At 43.9% G+C, this 18,323-nt stretch overlaps 2 protein-coding genes across 9 annotated transcripts; one reads left to right on the forward strand and one right to left on the reverse strand.

Annotated features, from left to right (window-relative positions):
• Window positions 1–4,213: 4,213 nt before the first annotated feature.
• On the reverse strand, window positions 4,214–7,996 carry pldn (pallidin homolog (mouse)). Of its 5 annotated transcripts, none has more exons than XM_021585492.2 (6): window positions 7,773–7,996; window positions 6,734–6,834; window positions 5,877–6,057; window positions 5,448–5,535; window positions 4,979–5,065; window positions 4,214–4,751 (listed from the first exon to the last, which is right to left on the reverse strand). In XM_021585492.2, the coding sequence occupies exons 2-6, from the start codon at window positions 6,804–6,806 to the stop codon at window positions 4,632–4,634; spliced, it is 549 nt and encodes a 182-aa protein (XP_021441167.2). In that variant the 5' UTR covers window positions 6,807–6,834; window positions 7,773–7,996; the 3' UTR covers window positions 4,214–4,631.
• Window positions 7,395–18,323, forward strand: LOC110506131 (zinc transporter 4). 4 transcript variants are annotated; one of them, XM_036964129.1, is made up of 8 exons: window positions 7,395–7,549; window positions 8,579–9,132; window positions 9,977–10,123; window positions 10,396–10,549; window positions 14,087–14,315; window positions 14,902–15,007; window positions 15,708–15,842; window positions 16,325–18,323. In XM_036964129.1, exons 2-8 carry the CDS (start codon window positions 8,721–8,723, stop codon window positions 16,477–16,479), a joined length of 1,338 nt encoding a protein of 445 aa, XP_036820024.1. In that variant the 5' UTR covers window positions 7,395–7,549; window positions 8,579–8,720; the 3' UTR covers window positions 16,480–18,323. The 4 variants fall into 4 exon arrangements, with proteins under 4 accessions (XP_036820024.1, XP_036820025.1, XP_036820026.1 ...); XM_036964130.1 differs by lacking the exon at window positions 7,395–7,549 and adding an exon at window positions 7,596–7,988; XM_036964128.1 differs by lacking the exon at window positions 7,395–7,549 and adding an exon at window positions 7,983–8,106.

An 18,323-nucleotide genomic window follows, 5' to 3' on the forward strand; every position in this document is an offset into this window, starting at 1 on the left:
ATATTGTGCTAGGGGAATACAGTAGGATAATAGAGACCTAACAGATTATTGTGCTAGGGGCATACATTAGGCTAATAGAGACCTAACAGAATATTGTGCTAGGGGCATACAGTGGGCTAATAGAGACCTAACAGAATATTGTGCTAGGGACATACAGTAGGCTAATAGAGACCTAACAGAATATTGTGCTAGGGACATACAGTAGGCTAATAGAGACCTAACAGAATATTGTGCTAGGGGCATACAGTAGGCTAATAGAGACCTAACAGAATATTGTGCTAGGGGCATACAGTAGACTAAAAGAGACCTAACAGAATATTGTGCTAGGGACATACAGTAGGCTAATAGAGACCTAACAGAATATTGTGCTAGGGGCATACAGCAGACTAATAGAGACCTAACAGAATATTGTGCTAGGGGAATACAGTAGGATAATAGAGACCTAACAGATTATTGTGCTAGGGGCATACATTAGGCTAATAGAGACCTAACAGAATATTGTGCTAGGGGCATACAGTGGGCTAATAGAGACCTAACAGAATATTGTGCTAGGGACATACAGTAGGCTAATAGAGACCTAACAGAATATTGTGCTAGGGACATACAGTAGGCTAACAGAGACCTAACAGAATATTGTGCTAGGGGCATACAGTAGGCTAATAGAGACCTAACAGAATATTGTGCTAGGGGCATACAGTAGGCTAATAGAGACCCAACAGAATATTGTGCTAGGGGCATACAGTAGACTAATAGAGACCTAACATAATATTGTGCTAGGGACATACAGTAGACTAATAGAGACCTAACAGAATATTGTGCTAGGGGCATACAGTAGGCTAATAGAGACCTAACAGAATATTGTGCTAGGGACATACAGTAGGCTAATAGAGACCTAACAGAATATTGTGCTAGGGACATACAGTAGGCTAATATAGACCTAACAGAATATTGTGCTAGGGACATACAGTAGACTAATAGAGACCTAACAGAATATTGTGCTAGGGGCATACAGTAGACTAATAGAGACCTAACAGAATATTGTGCTAGGGACATACAGTAGGCCGACATTCCTTTTGGTCCATGTAGGTTTTTAGTTTTTTACACAGTGAGGTATGTTTCACTTTTAAAGGAACTTAAATAACATTTTGAGTATCTAAATATCAGAAATGTGTTTTCACACGTGTAAGTTCTCTGGCTTTCGAGCTCAGCATAGTTGAATGCTTGGTAGCCATAACAACACTCTGCTGGAGGGGAGAGAAGGGTAAATGTTCTGAGAAATACATTTCATGACCTCATACAGAGGAGATTTGAGACACTAAGCACCTAACTTCTAATATATTCACAGAAAGACTAATGCGTTTTTAATTCCCCGTAGGTTCTAACCTCTGTTTTGACACAAAGTAATGAGTATGGAAACAGCTTCCTTATGGTGGGGATTGATCATCCCCGCCAGCAGAGCATCTCACCACCAGCACCACACCGGAGAACTGGACGTTTACCTCTGCCTTGGTGGGTCAGTTGACATTGGTGGGTCTGTTGGCATTGCTGGGTCTGTTGACATTGGTGGGTCTGTTGACATTGGTGGGTCTGTTGGCATTGGTGGGTCTGTTGACATTGGTGGGTCTGTTGACATTGGTGGGTCTGTTGACATTGGTGGGTCTGTTGGCATTGGTGGGTCTGTTGACATTGGTGGGTCTGTTGACATTGGTGGGTCTGTTGACATTGGTGGGTCTGTTGGCATTGGTGGGTCTGTTGGCATTGGTGGGTCTGTTGACATTGGTGGGTCTGTTGACATTGGTGGGTCTGTTGACATTGGTGGGTCTGTTGACATTGGTGGGTCTGTTGGCATTGGTGGGTCTGTTGACATTGGTGGGTCTGTTGACATTGGTGGGTCTGTTGACATTGGTGGGTCTGTTGACATTGGTGGGTCTGTTGGCATTGGTGGGTCTGTTGGCATTGGTGGGTCTGTTGACATTGGTGGGTCTGTTGACATTGGTGGGTCTGTTGGCATTGGTGGGTCTGTTGACATTGGTGGGTCAGTTGACATTGGTGGGTCTGTTGACATTGGTGGGTCTGTTGACATTGGTGGGTCAGTTGACATTGGTGGGTCTGTTGACATTGGTGGGTCTGTTGACATTGGTGGGTGTGTTGACATTGGGTGATGTTTAAATGTCATAATGTGATGTTGATATCTCTAAATAAGTGGCTTGTTGTTGTTGTTTTTATACACATCTCACTAGGTTCGTTCTGCTGTATTTTCCAGTTCTCTCTTTGAGGTCCGGCGCTGTAACAGCACTGTGGGATTTTCTACTGCATGTCAACTTAAAATGTGTCTCCATCACAAGTGTTGTTATTTTCTTTGACATTTGTGTTAAATGTTTGTATGGAAAATATTGGTTCATATTAGTCATACAGTGATGAATTAGTCTTTGATTTTGGCATCAGCAATGTCCTAAACTGTGTTCAGGTCTTTCATTGTGATACGAACCCCAGATTGTACCTTCCATGCATCAGATGAATTAGACCAGATCAGTGTGAGACCCCACCACCTCTAACCAGCTGAAGATATCCACTACAGCCCTGTCCCTCACAGCTGCTAGCCTGAGCCTGCACCCAGCAACCTGGATACAGCATCTGAGCTATTGACTGCCCTTCTTGCAGGAGTGCTGCAAGTGTCCTGAGACTTTGTACATGGAGCAGGCATCTAATCTAAACTTCTCTCATGCTGCTGGTGCCTTGGTAAAAACGGACGAGGCAGAATGGAGAGCAAAGGATGGTTGAGGAAGCTCAGGTTGTCCGGTTAGGGAAATCAGACTTCCCCTGGACATTGATATTGGGACAACACAAAGGCCACTCTGACACCCATATGTTTCATTTGGGCTGTTGTGAGTTCTGAACAGCAAACTAATGTAATAAGAATTGAAGAGATGCTTGGTTGAATGCCGGGAGGGAGGTGGGAGTCAACCCAGCCTGTAATTTGGGATTGCCACAATGTTTATTTGGAATGGCAGGTTAATTGTGGGCATCTTCACACTTTGAAATGTGTAGTAATGTTACATTTGAAAATGCATTGAGATACTTGGTCATTTGCATGACACTTTTGGTGGGTATGTCAAATGACTAAAACAGGGGACTGTAATTTAAGATGCACAAAACTCATATTCAGCATATTCACTTAAAGGGATACTTCGGAAGTTTGGCAGCGAGGCCCTTTATCTTCTTCCCCAGAGTCAGATGAACCTGTCCAGTATGAAGATTTTCTAACATAATAACATACTTTGAATGTACTTTAGCGAACCAATGCTAACTAGTGTTAGCACAATGACTGGAGGTCATTGTCAGGCTTACAGTTACTGCGCTAATGCTAGTTAGCAATTAATACAATGCTTAAAATAGATGTTTTCCTTTTGTGTAATACACATGATTTCCAGTGTTCTATTTAGGACACTCATTTGTGTACGGGTTGATGGTCACTAGACTTGATACTGAATGTTATGGATTGTTCTCATATCTGTTGATAGTGGTGGACGCCAGACTGGAGGACAGATTGTTATTGTATTTTGTGACACTGTGATTCTGTAGCAGCTGATGTTGTGACTTCCTACAAGCTTCTCAGCTGGTGTTTACAGAACATTGGTGCTGTGACATTAGAATATAAGGGCCTTCTTATGTAAAGGATCACTGCTTCCTTAGTGAGTACTGCTTCCTTAGTGAGTACTGCTTCCTCCTAATTCAGCTGGAACCCCAGGACCTCTGCTTTGCTAGCACAGGTGACCGCCATTCTGAAGTGTCTTAGTGAGTACTACTTCCTCCTAATTCAGCTGGAACCCCAGGACCTCTGCTTTGCTAGCACAGGTGACCACCATTCTGAAGTGTCTTAGTGAGTACTACTTCCTCCTAATTCAGCTGGAACCCCAGGACCTCTGCTTTGCTAGCACAGGTGACCGCCATTCTGAAGTGTCTTAGTGGGTACTACTTCCTCCTAATTCAGCTGGAACCCCAGGACCTCTGCTTTGATAGCACAGGTGAGCGCCATTCTGAAGTGTCTTAGTGGGGACACTTCATGCTGAGGAGGAAGTTTCACACATCCCCATATGCTGCATTCACCCCTCAAACTTACTCAAAACACACTTAGAGAAACGGGTTAGAGACGTTTTCTCTGCTTCTGTGCTGGAGGAGTCTCTCTTTTACAATTTGTATTAAACCAGATTGATTTTGATTGACTTCATCTGCTCTTCTCTTTTATTCACCTCAGACATCTCTATTATTACAGCCATTTAGGAGGAAGTGAGGAATAATCACTGCTGGCGTGTGCTGTTTCTGATCTAAACAGCATGATTGGCCACAAAAACTAACAAGGAGCAGTAATCGTCTTGACACCTCTGAATATAAAACTACCTACAAGCAGTACTTGTCCTAACACCTCTACATACAAGAGACCAAATCATGTCTGACTTTCTGACAACAACCATGGATGAACTGTGTCATCTTGAGGAATAGAGTTGGTCTACTGTTCCACAACCAGAGATGGGGTCAGGACCGGAGCCCTCGACATGTGTGCTGCATCCCTCGTCATTGGCTCTATAGTATAGTTGGCAGTGACAGAGTTAGGACAGAGTTCATGGATGGTTCTATGTTCTCTGGGCAGGTTTGGCAATCAGCTGCCTCTCTCTCTCCAGCTCCTTCTCTCTCTGTTGTTCTTTCTCCATCACCTCCTTCTGTCTCTGCTGCTGCAGCTTCAACGCTCTTTTCTGGAGACAGAGAGACAAATGGTTTAAAAAACATTTCATCCCAGTTTCCTATTCAATTCAATGTCAGTCATTTCAAATTTAAGTGTACATTTAAAACAACCATTTCTTATCAACTGCTACCATAGAAAAGGAGAGAATGCATGGAGGAGGTGGAGGAGAAACTATGTGGTGAGCAATAGCTAAGCAACAATAGTCCATTCTGGGGGGAAAAAGAAACATTCACCCACCTTTAGTTTAGTTGTCTTCTCGTGCAGCATGATCATGTCTTTACGTATGTTCACCAGTTTACCGTGATAAAACTTGGCCTCTGTGAACTGAAACAAACATCCATCAGTCCTACAGGGAGCAGGACAGGTGGACAATGAAAGAATTCTCTTCAGATGCTATGTATGTTTGAAACAATAGGCAGACAGTCAGACACAGACACAGCGACAGAGAAACAACAGACAGACACAGACAGACAGACAGAGAAACAACAGACAGTCAGACACAGACACAGCGACAGAGAAACAACAGACAGACACAGACAGACAGACAGACAGAGCGACAGAGAGACAGACAGACAGTCAGACACAGACAGAGCGACAGAGAAACAACAGACAGTCAGACACAGACACAGCGACAGAGAAACAACAGACAGACACAGACAGACAGACAGACAGACAGACAGAGCGACAGAGAGACAGACAAATGTACCAGTGAGTTTAGATCCAGTAGGGAGTTGCACTCTCTGAATTTGGTGACTTCTTGGTCCAGTGTGTCCAGCAGGATGACTTGGTTTTGACTGGTCAAGAGGAAAGGAGAGGAACATAAGAGCCACAAACACATGACAGTCACACACCACAACATCTGTAACAGGGACAGAGAATACTAACTATCTTGTAAAGTAGAATCTAATTCAGACGTGATCTGTGAATTATCATTCTCCTCCTAATAAACTAAAAGTGAAAGATGAAACTGGACTAGAGGAAACAAGAAGTGCATCCCAAATGGCACCCTATTCCCTTCATATTGCACTACCCTATGGGCCCTGGTCAAAAGTAGTGCACCTTAAAGGAAATACAGTTCCGTTTGGGATGCAACCCAAGGGTTTGTTTTAATGTCTGATGTGATTTGAATACTAACTTGAGTTCCAACAGAGCTTGTTTGGAGCTGTAGAGGTCAGGCAGGTAGTGAGAGAGCAGGCCTTCTGTCAGTTTCTCTATGGCCTTTCTGTCCACTACAATGGCCTCTTCAATAGGGACTGATTTCTCTGCAGGCTGGGAGTCCTCTGTAGGACGAGAGTCCTGGGGAGTCAGGCTGAATTCTGAGGGGCAATAACAAACACACTGACAATTCTAACTGGTCATATGTAGAAAGACCAGTTCCACTCCCTACAGTCTGACCTCATGTCAGGGTAGGTCCATGGCCCTAGACTTTTTGGGGCTTTTTGGGACAGGTCTTGGAGGTGGCAGGTAGCCTAGCGGTTAAGAGTGTTGGGCCAGTAACCAAAAGGTCTCTAGTTCGAATCAACGTGTCGACAAGGTGAAAAACCCTAATTGCTCCAGGGCCGCCGTTGATAATGGCAGACCCTGACCGTGATCTCACACTCTGAGAGTATCTCAGGGAGAGGGGGATATACAAAGATATACAAAGAACACATTTCCAATTCAAATAAGACAAATATAAGGTAAGCATACACCAAATTATTTTATTATTATAATAAACATCTTTGGACCAAAAACTGGTGCAAAGCCTGCCAGTGGAAAAGCACTGAAAAGTGACTGATTCACACTCTAGGGTGGACACGAACCGTACTGTCCTGGCTCAAATATTTCATTTTCATAATGTCTTGACCAGCATGGTTTCAGAAACTCTTGTGAATATGTGACCAGGCCAGCCCAGTACTTCTCAACTTGGTTCAGTTTGGTTCTGTAGTCCAAATCAGGCATAAGGGTCTGATTCAGAGTTGAGATAAGCATGTGCAACTCATTACTAGTTACCGTAGCTGCCAGTGTTCTGAGGAGGGTCACGCTGAGACGAGGAACTCTCATCTGCCCTCCCCTCTGTCTCCATGTTGTTCGTCACTGTCTGATTCTACAGCCTAAAGAAAGCAAGCAGCCGCGGCAAAATTAGCGATGTGCCTGGTGTTTCCAGATTTTTATGAAATATGACCTATACTTACTTACAATATCAGTGAAATAGTTTTCCTTCCAAAAAATGGTAATTAAGTATGTCAACAAAGCTTTTCTGTGTTGGAATGGTGTGGGCGTATACTGGTTATTAAAAATATTAATGCAAGTGGACTGCTGATTGTCCAGCTCATCCTCTTCTAGACCACTGATTGGCCAGCTCATCCTTCTGAGGAGTATAACATCACACTGTATGATAAAATAGCAAGCATTTAAAAAAAGTTTACGGTGGGTTTTTTATTTTATGCAAAGTATAGGATGAGTCAACAACATTATTTGGGTATGAGTTAACACAATATGAACTTTTAAAAGTTAACTTTTAAAAAAATGGTGCCCCACCACTGCTAAATTAATATAAGGGAAACACTGGATATGTTAGCCACTTGGACCCTTGAACCTACTGAGGGTTTGCAAACCCACTTCCTCTTGGAGAAGTGTGCAGACTTTTATTCCAGCCCTGCTCTAAAACGCCTGATTCAGCTGATCAAAGGTGATTAGTAGATTCAGGTGTGTTACAGTAGGGCTGGAGCAAATGCCTGAAAAGCCAGTAGCTATTCAGGGGAGGATTGGCAAGCCCTGGCTGAATGTCCTTTGTAAATGAATGCTTGACTCAGACAACACAACCAGGTATCAATAGAATAGATCAAATAGTAGCTAGCTAGTTTGATATCAGCACGTCTAGGAGAGTGCTATGGTGCCTGGCTATGTTAGCTAGCTATGCCATTCTGAATACATCTAGAAATGCTGTCCACTCTACAGTTAGCTAAGCCAGCAAAACACATTCAAGTCATTCCAAATGGAGGCAATCATGTTACATTGTAAAATATACAGATCATTTTAAACACTTTACCTTTGAAACGAGCTCTCCATCAATAATGGCAACGTCTGGAAAACATCATGTGACAGGGCGTCACTCATGTGACTGTGTTTGAACTTCCTGTTTGAACGAATTTAGCTTGATTACTTGTTTCTCAAACTATTAACGGTGCGATGTTGACGTTAGAGAAATGGTTTTGAATACAATCACAGTGAGGAAATGGTCTCCCCTAGAAAAGGCTGACGATCGGTAATTTTAACGCTAATGTTGTAAGAGGAATGTGTTGTTTTCAGCTCAGTTAAAAACAGAACTCGAGTCTCCGAGCTAGCTTGGCTAACCAATCAAGCCTCCCCCTCTTCTGTCAATGGTGAATCGATTTGTTGGACCGGCTAGTTGTTGCCAGACATTATTGTGTAGTCAACAATATGTTTTCAACGTTAATTTCTTTAATGACAACGAGGAATTTGCATGCAGACAACTAGCAAGCTGTTTTGATTCAGCCGAGTGTGGATGCATTGTTTGTGTGCTTTTCTGTTGGAGGTGCTGCTATCCCCAATTGAATCATTAGAATTCTCTGAGATGGAATGGTTATCGTTTTCAGTGCATGAAATATTGAATATGTAGGCTACCTTAAATCAATGTCCACCTCGGAATATTCTGTTACACGGAGGATCGAAACATACTTACAAATGTCAACCTGTTGTGCAGTTCGATATTACATTTAAAAAATAAATCAAGTATCTTTATTCTACTGTGTCGTTTTAACAGACACTGGGTGTGTTCTAAGTAACGATAGGACGTTTTCTTTCTGCTAATGATTAATGATTTCCACGTTTCAGGTGTGTCAACACCGATGTAACGTTACAGCCACAACCTCTGATTCAGTACTTTATAAGACGGTGACATTGGTGAGAAGCACACCAAGCTCGGACCGGCATAATTGAAAGTTAACAGCTCCTGAACTGTCAACAACTGGCATTAATGATGTCAGGTGGTGTGAGCTTCATGAGCAAGGTGCGGTCCGCCTTTAGGAAGGAGCCTGAGGACTGGGACCTGAGCGACACGGCTCCCTTTGACCTCTCTGGGGACGAGCTCGCGGAGGATGAGGCGCCCAAGTTCAACAAACTCAAAGTGGTGGTTTCCGGTGAGATGGAGGACTACGCAGCAGGGGCACCGTCGAACGGCGTCGCGGTGAACACAGTGGTGGTGGATGATGACGACTCGCTGCTCGACTCGTCCTCGGGGAGTTTGGGGAGCCCCGGTGTCAACATGGACCGGTCGCAGTGTGAGAGCTGCACGAGGAAGAGAGAGGGGGTTAAACGGAGGAGAGTGATGAAGAAGTTGGCGTGTGCCTCTGTGTTGTATTTCCTCTTCATGATTGGAGAACTGATAGGTGAGCAAACAAAACACACTACACTAGTCTGTTACAGTACTGACTACAGACTCATTATACACTGTTAGTACTGTGAGGTTAAAGCTGTGGCCTTCAAGTTCCAATCAAATCAATTTGGTATGATGTTTGGAGCATTGACTTCCAAGTTCCAATCTGAAGTAGCCTGAGTAGACCTACTCACAAGCTAGAGCACACCTGATTCCACTAACCAACTAATCATCAACACCTTTTATTAGGTGAATTAAGAGTGTTAGTGATGGGCTGAAACTGAAGCCTGCACAGTGTACGTGTGGCTCTCCAGGACCAGGGCTGGGGACAGCTGTAGACTACTCAGTTAGTTTCTTTTCAGATCCTACATCTCCCACATCAACATTGTGATTGGATCTGTAATCTTAGTCGGTCATACCCGTCCCCCCTCATACCTGGCCCCAGGTGAAGCGTGGTGGAATGTTCAACACATGGTGATATTAGCATACATGTATGTGTACAATCACCTGCTGCCATAACAATTCGCACATACACCTAAGATGAGATGCGTGTTTGATTATGTTCTGAGAAATGCCAGTTTTGAATGAACTAACAGCTGTCTGTAGGTGGAGATGTAGCTAACAGCTATCTATGTAGCCTAATGTATTAGTAGGTTATAATGTAGGTCGTGGATAGGCAACTTTGATGGGGTGGGGCCACAATCTGAACTCATCATGAGGGGCAGCAGTGGCTCTCAGGTCTACGTACCCAGTTCCATCCATACCCACATGTGCAGTCATAGGCCCTAGCCTTTTGGGGGCCCTAAGTGAACATTTGTTGCCGATAATGTATTATGATGTATTTGTAATGTCTCTAGGTGGTTATGTAGCTAACAGTCTGGCCATAATGACTGATGCTCTCCACATGTTAACTGACCTGATTGGGATAGTGGTGTCTCTGCTGGCACTGTGGCTTTCTGCTAAACCACCCACCAACAGATTCACCTTCGGGCTGCATCGCCTAGGTACGTTACTGTTACTCCTCTCCTCTTGTTCCATAAACAGAACTTTCTAGATGCATCTTAATTTTGAGATGGAATGTGAGGTCAGTAGTGTTTTGATCTTGTATCATGTTTCTCTCCTCAGACTGTGTATGGAAAGTGACTTTGTGATTGAGAAGCTCAGAGGTTACTACTGTTTCAGAGCCTCCTGTTTAATAGATGCAGACAGTAAACTGTTAACATATGACATTCAGCTGTCCAGTATATTATTTGGTCTGTGTCTCTACCCCCTATAGAGGTGGTCTCAGCCGGTATCAGTGTGTTACTCATCTACATCCTAACGGGGGTGTTGTTGAACGAGGCGGTGCAGAGAACTGTCAGTCAGGACTTTGAAATCAACGGAGATGCCATGCTCATCACTGCAGCTGTGGGGGTCGCTGTCAACCTAGTGTGAGTAGCTGAGTACACACACCTGCATGCGCACACATGAATTGTCTCACACACAGAGAGAGCAGTCATTATGCACCAGAACACTCATCATCTCATCTGCCCTGACAGTGGGGAGGAGGGAGGGATTCCTGATTCCAGTTAGACTGAATGAATGATGAAGCTTCCTTGACTCCAGCTAAGGACAGCAGTGTGTCTGGCTGTAAAAGAGCCACAGTCAGTGTATGATGACATGTCATAAACTACTGCAGTCCAAAGGTCTTCTCGTCTCCACTCCACACTACTGGAGCTAAATTACTTTTCAAGTGTGTGACTCACTTGGTTAGAGCGTGGCATGTGTAGTGTTGTTGATGATAAGTGCGGTGTGTAGTGTTGATGAGCGTGGCGTGTGTAAAGTGTGTTGATGAGCGTGTAGTGTGATAAGCGTGGCGTGTGTAGATAAGCATGTAGTGTGTACAGTCGTGGCCAAAAGTTGAATGACACAAATATAAATTTTCACAAAGTCTGCTGCCTCAGTTTGTATGATGGCAATTTGCATATACTCCAGAATGTTTTGAGTGATCAGATGAATTGCAATTAATTGCAAAGTCCCTCTTTGCCATGCAAATGAACTGAATCCCCCAAAAAACATTTCCACTGCATTTCAGCTTGCCACAAAAGGACCAGTTGACATGTCAGTGATTCTCTTGTTAACACAGGTGTGAGTGTTGATGAAGACAAGGCTGGAGATCACTCTGTCATGCTGATTGAGTTCGAATAACAGACTGGAAGCTTCAGAAGGAGGGTGGTGCTTGTAATCATTGTTCTTCCTCTGTCAGCCATGGTTACCTGCAAGGAAACACGTGCCATCATCATTGCTTTGCATAAAAAGGGCTTCACAGGCAAGGATATTGCTGCCAGTAAGATTGCACCTAATTCAACCATTTATCTCATTGTCTCATCAAGAAGCGGTTCAATTGTTGTGCAGAAGGCTTCAGGCGCCCAAGAAGTCCAGAAAGCACCAGGACCGTCTCCTAAAGTTGATTCAGCTGCGGGATTGGGGCACCACCAGTACAGAGCTTGCTCAGGAATGGCAGCAGGCAGGTGTGAGTGCATCTCCACGCACAGTGAGGCGAATACTTTTGGAGGATGGCCTGGTTTCAAGAAGGGCAGCAAAGAAGCCACTACAGGAAAAACATCAGGGACAGACTGATATTCTGCAAAAAGTACACGGATTTGACTGCTGAGGACTGGATTAACGTCATTTTCTCTGAATCCCCTTCCCGATTGTTTGGGGTATCCGGGTAAAAGCTTGTCCGGAGAAGACAAGGTGAGCGCTACCATCAGTCCTGTGTCATGCCAACAGTAAAGCTTCATGAGACTATTCATGTGTGGGGTTGCTTCTCAGCCAAGGGAGTGGGCTCACTCACAATTTTGCCTAAGAACACAGCCATGAATAAAGAATGGTACCAACACATCCTCCGAGAGCAACTTCTCCAAACCATCCAGGAACAGTTTGGTGACAAACAATGCCTTTTCCAGCATGATGGAGCACCTTGCCATAAGGCGAAAGTGATAACTAAGTGTCTCGGGGAACAAAACATCAATATTTTGGGTCCATGGCCAGGCAACTCCCCAGACCTTAATCCCATTGAACTTGTGGTCAATCCTCAAGAGGTGGGTGGACAAACAAAACCCCACAAATTATGACAAACTCCAAGCATTGATTATGCAAGAATGGGCTGCCATCAGTCAGGATGTGGCCCAGTTAATTGACAGCATGCCAGGACTCTTTGCATAAACTTCATGTAATTGTCAATAAAAGCCTTTGACACTTATGAAATACTTGTAATTATACTTCAGTATTCCATAGTAACATCTGACAAAAATATCTAAAGACACTGACGCAGCAAAATTGGTGGAAATTAATATTTGTGTCATTCTCAAGTTTTGGCCACGACTGTAGTGTGATAAGCGTGGTGCGTTAAGCGTGGCGCGTGTAGTGTGATAAGCGTGGGGTGTGTTGATGAGCGTGTCGTGTGCTGAATGCAATCAGGCTTTAAGTCTGGCCACAGCACTGTTTCAGTAACATTGAAGGTTTTAAATGACATCCACTTCTCTTGATAAGAAGTTACATTGTGTGTCTGTTTATTGATTTGTTGAAGGAATTTGACACTGTGGAACATGCTGTTGTGGAGTTACTGGTCATGCTCTAGATAGGTAATTTATAAACCAATCAAATTGTACACAATGTGTAATGGTGGATGGTTGTCCATAGAGTTGTGCTCAGGTGTTCCACAAGGGTCTACCTTTGGGCTCACTGTTCATTTTGTATATGAACAACATTGGGGATCATATTGAAACAGCGGATGCTCATTTTTATGCAGATGATACTGTTCTTTATTCAGATGATACACTACAACCACTTGAATAAAGAACAGTATCTTTAGCTTTTGAAAATGCCTGAAGAGCATGTAAATCATACAACAGAATCTGTATGATTTTAAAGCTGGTTCTGAATCCGGGTAAAACAAAATGCATGGTATTGTCAAATGCCAGGCATGTTACCAATCATGTCATACTATAGAGCAAGTCAGTGTACAAATATTTGGGAGTGTGGGATGGTGACAAGCTGAGCTTTACTGTTCATGTGGAGAACTTGATAAGGACGTTCAAGCTGAGAATAGGTTTTTATTACCGGCATAAGGCTTGTTTTTCTTTGGAGGCCAGAAGGGAGCTGGTACGATGTACATTACTGCCGGTTTTAGATTTGAGTGGTGGTCTATATATGCAGGCCTCAACCACTACCCCCGAGAGCATTTGATTCAGTATATCATGTGGTCCTCAGGGTCCTTACAAATCAGAAACGTCTAACACGCCATTGTGATCTCAACAGTTCTGTTGGCTGGTCGTCATTGACCTTGCGTAGGCTTAAACACTGGTATACACTAATTTATAAGACCATACTGGGTAAAATGCCACTTGTATTTTTTGCTTGTCGGTAAATAAATATAAATTACGGTCCCATTCGCTTTTAACAGTACCAAGAATTAGAACCGGTCATGGTAGAAATAGTTTTAGCTACTCAGCTCCGTGGTCCTGAATCTCTCCTAAACATTTGATCTAGTCATGTTGGTGGAGTTTAAACACCTGTTCCATGTAAATATCAGTGTAATTGTTTAGGACAGCTGTTTTTTAGTCATGATTTTTATTTTTACATATCATTGTACTGTGTGTGTGTGTGTGTAGGTTTGTTTAATGTAGTGTTAGTGCATGTAAGTTGTCTGAAATGTTGTTCCCCCTGCTGCTATTGGACCAGGTCTCTTTAAAAGATGTTATCTCAATGAGGGAAAACCTGTATAAATAAAGGTTTTTAAAAAATGTTGCGTGCCGTGTGTAAAGTGTAGATGAGCGTGCCGTGTGTTGATGAGCGTGCCGTGTGTAGATGATTGATAGTGTAGCCTCAATCATGTATAGTAATGATTAAACGTAGTAGTATATAAACGGCCACCAGAAGTTAAACTGACATCTCTCTCCTCTCTCTCATAATTATTTATATAGTATGGGTTTCCTCCTGAACCAGACCGGTAATGGTCACCTCCACTCCCACGGGGGTCATGGTCACTCACACGGGGTTCCCCCTCCACCCTCACATGGCCACAGCCACGATGGACCCCCAGCCCAGGGGCCCCAGGGCAGCCTGGCGGTCAGGGCAGCCTTCATCCATGCACTGGGAGACCTGGTCCAGAGTATAGGGGTCCTCATAGCTGCCTACATCGTACGCTTCAAGGTAGGCTGCAACGTCTGACCTGGGAGCAGGAACTGTTTAATGTTGAAGGGCTGAATGGGATGGTTTAAGGGCTTGCTTGGTCGGGCCAGGGTCGTGTTCATTAGTCCATGCAATGGAAAACGCACATTTAGTTTCTTATTGCAGGGTTTCCCAAACTCTGTGCTGGGGCCCCCTTTGGGAGCACGTTTTGGTTTTGTACCTACGGGCCTGGGGCCCCCCTTGGGAGCACGTTTTGGTTTTGCCCCAGCACGACACAACTGATTCAAAGCTTGATGAGGAGTTGGTTATTTGAATCAGCTGTGTCGTGCTACGGCAAAATACTAAACCTGTACCCAGGGGGAGCCCTAGGACCGAGTTTGGGAAACGCTGCCTTATTGGACGAGTCCACATAGAGAGGAACTGTTTCTGTTTCCTTCAGTTTGAGCCTAACGACCAAGCTGTTAGATTGACCTGACCATTGCCCCCCCCCCCCCCCCCCAGCCAGAGTACAAGCTGTTAGATCGACCTGACCTTTGCCCCCCTCCCCCTAGCCAGAGTACAAGCTGTTAGATTGACCTGACCTTTGCCCCCCCCCCCCCCCCCCCAGCCAGAGTACAAGCTGGCGGACCCCATCTGTACCTACATCTTCTCTATCCTGGTGCTGTTCACAACGATACGCATCATACGAGACACAGGAGTCATCGTCCTCGAGGGTGAGACCACGGCTACATGTATTACAGTTGGCCCAGTGTTTCCCTCCAGTCCCCCCAACAGTACACGTTGTTGTAGCCCCGGACAAACTCACCTGATTCAACTCATTGAGGGGATGATGATTAGTTGAATCAGGTGTTTGTCTGGAGCTACAACAAAACTGTGCTGTTGGGGGGACTGGAGTTGGGAACCAGTGTATTAACCTATGTGATTTAGATCAGTGGTTCTCAGTCCTGGTCTTGGGGGCGTAAAGGGGGGCACATTTTAGTTTATCAAGCCTTTGGTTTGCTAGGACCCTTTGTGTCCCCAGTAGCAGGAATAGGAACCGATGCTCTAGATCAATACATAATGTCCTGGAGGGACAGAGAGACACTACATATTTCTGCTCTTTGTTAACCAGACAGATCTGTCATCAGAACAGATGCTTATTCTATTCACTTCCTGTCTGAAACTGCCATGAACTCTAACCATGATTATATAGAGCTGCTTTAATATATAGTCCTGCACTTACACACTTTCAATTGTCTAATCTGGAGCTGTAAAAATGTCCCATAGTGTTTAAATAATAGTAGATTGTTCTCACGCTATGAAAGGGACAAGTCTTTTGCTAGCAACTTACAGTACATGGCATCAAGACTCGTTAGAGAGAAACAATGTTAACGTTCTGAGTTTCATGAAACTGAAAGTGTGTGGTGCTGTTAGGTGCACCCAGGCATGTGGACGTTCAGCGAATCAGAGAAGACCTTCTGAAGTTGGAGGACGTCCAATCAGTTGACGAGCTCAACGTGTGGGCATTAACCGGCGACAAGACCACCGCCCTCGCACACCTGCGGCTCTGTGAGTGACCTTTGACTTAGTTGTGCATGTGGCGTGCATTCTGTTGATAGGTTTAGGAACTCTACACTCTGGTTGTATCTCAATTAGTCTCTGTGATTTTTATTTAACTAGGCAAGTCAGTTAAGAATAAATTCTTATTTACAATGATGCTGAGCCAATTGTGCACCGTCCTATGGGACTCCCGATCACAGCCGGTTGTGATTCAGCCTGGAATCAAACCAGGGTCTGTAGTGATGCCTCTAGCACTGAGATGCAGTGTCTTAGACCGCTGCGCACTCGGGAGCCCTGGGGAACTAAAGGGGTGCACATACTTTACATCCTATGTCCTCGACCCTTCTCAACTGTTGGAGTTCCAAGGTCCTTCCCCCTCGGACCTACTTCTATAATGGATTTTAACAAGGAGGCGTCGAGGATGTGATGAATCGAGTAAAGATAAATGAAGAGCCAGTGTCCTAACCTATTTCTGTGCATTGTGCTTCTAGCGCCCTCTAGTGCCAGTGCGTGGGAGGACGTGCAGGCCAAGGCCAGACACCTGTTGATCCACACCTACGGCCTGACCAGGTGCACCGTGCAGGTCCAGACACACAGAAACAGGGCTACACGCACCTGTACACACTGCCGAGAGTCCACCGCATAGCCTCAATTAAAGACAGTCTGAGGACATTAAACCAGACTGGTGCCAAAGCGTAGTGAACTGATCTGGTCTATGCCATTGCCAGGATATTCGGACTGACAGTCAGATGCACATTTTATTTTTAAAGGACAGCTGATTCCTCCTGGGCTGTTGCAAAGTTTTCTGAAGAGGGGTTGAACAAAGCTTAACTTTTCAACAAAATATCTATAATAATCACCATTAAAGCCTGTAAATGTTTAACATTATTACTTTTTTTTGGTACTTCTATAATTTAACTGTTAATGTGTTTGTTTGAGCACTCTATACGTTGACTGTAGCTGTTCTATTGTTTCCAGTGGAGTGACAACAGGGAATGTGTCTCTGTGGGCTCATCTCAATTCTGTTTATTTGATTCCTTGCATCCTCTCTTCTTGCCGCCTCCTCAAAACACATCGGAGGAGAAGGTCCGGGAGGAGAAACCTCAGATTCACTGTGTCTGTCATCCTCTCCTCACAAGGTAGAACCACTGGGGTCTACTCTGACCTGTTAAGGACCAATCCTAACATGAGATATGCACCTGTATGTAAAGTCTGGCACACTAATGCAAGTTAACTGTGATTATCTGAAGTTAGTATTGGTCTTGTAGTGGAGAGGCCTGTATCGGTGTTTGACTAGGTTGATGTGAGGCTGTGTCTGAAAATGTTACTAGCGGTCCAATCCTTTCTTCCACTGTCTTTGTTTCCTCAACTCCTCAAAGTTAATTGGCGGAGAGGATCCAAGGTACTGACGACCACCTCCAATGAGCTTTGAGAGGGGGGAGGACTGGAAACTAGTAACGTTTTCAGGCACAGCCAGAGATGAGGCCCAGGCCGTCTCTATAAGGTTAATCCATACATCTGATTGTATTATTGATCTGATGATAGTGTCCATATTGCCTTCTCCTTTACTGACCGTGTTGAACCAGTAGACAGAGAGGATGTGTTTATGTTAAAAGGGTTCTGAATTTAGAGTACTGACCACACACTGTTTGTTTTACTTGTTTCTTTAACAGGTAACTTATGGCTGAAATCAGGAAACTGACAATGAATCATGTTTAGTACTGTAGTAGGGAAATGCATGACTACTGCTTCTAGTTAATATCAGACAGTTTTATTTGCTTATCAGATTGATTCTGTCAACATTTCAGAAATGCAGTATTATTCCATAAGCATTGAGGGCTGTGAGATGCCAATATTTATAATATGCATAATTCAGTCATTGTGTGGGTATATAAATACATTTGGCATTGTGTCTTGAGGTCTTGGTTGGTTCCTTAAACCACTGTCAGTCTTCCTGTCCAAGCTTATCAACATGTTGGTTGGAACAGACTAAAATGACATTTTCTTTAACTGCAAATCAGATCAGTATATACATTACCTGCCGTGTGTTGCTCTTGTTTGATTTATTTTATGTTAAAAGGTGTTTGGCTCTCTACAGCAGCACTCACCAGTGTTTCAGTGATTTGCACATTCATTACTTCAACCTGAACACTTAAGGTTCTGCGCCAATATCCACACTTGTGTACTACTACGTAGAAGGAAGTATGGATACGTCCCAAATGGCATACTTTACCAATTAAACTAATATGGGCATGAGAACTGAGACTTCTATTCCCTTAAAATCAGGATGCAGTATTGCCTGTTGATCACATGATCAGCTGTTTGTTTAAATGAGTCATGGTTATCAATATTTTGAGTTACTTTATCACTAGACTGAGACCTGTCTGAGTCTGTCACTTCACTTTACTCAACTGGCAGATACATTGACTGGAAACATGTGAATGAAGAACCTGTTACATTTAGAAATAAATATCTTCCTTTGAACACCGA

This window comes from Oncorhynchus mykiss, chromosome 26, assembly GCF_013265735.2.
Source record: "Oncorhynchus mykiss isolate Arlee chromosome 26, USDA_OmykA_1.1, whole genome shotgun sequence".
In the NCBI taxonomy this organism is placed as follows: domain Eukaryota; kingdom Metazoa; phylum Chordata; class Actinopteri; order Salmoniformes; family Salmonidae; genus Oncorhynchus; species Oncorhynchus mykiss.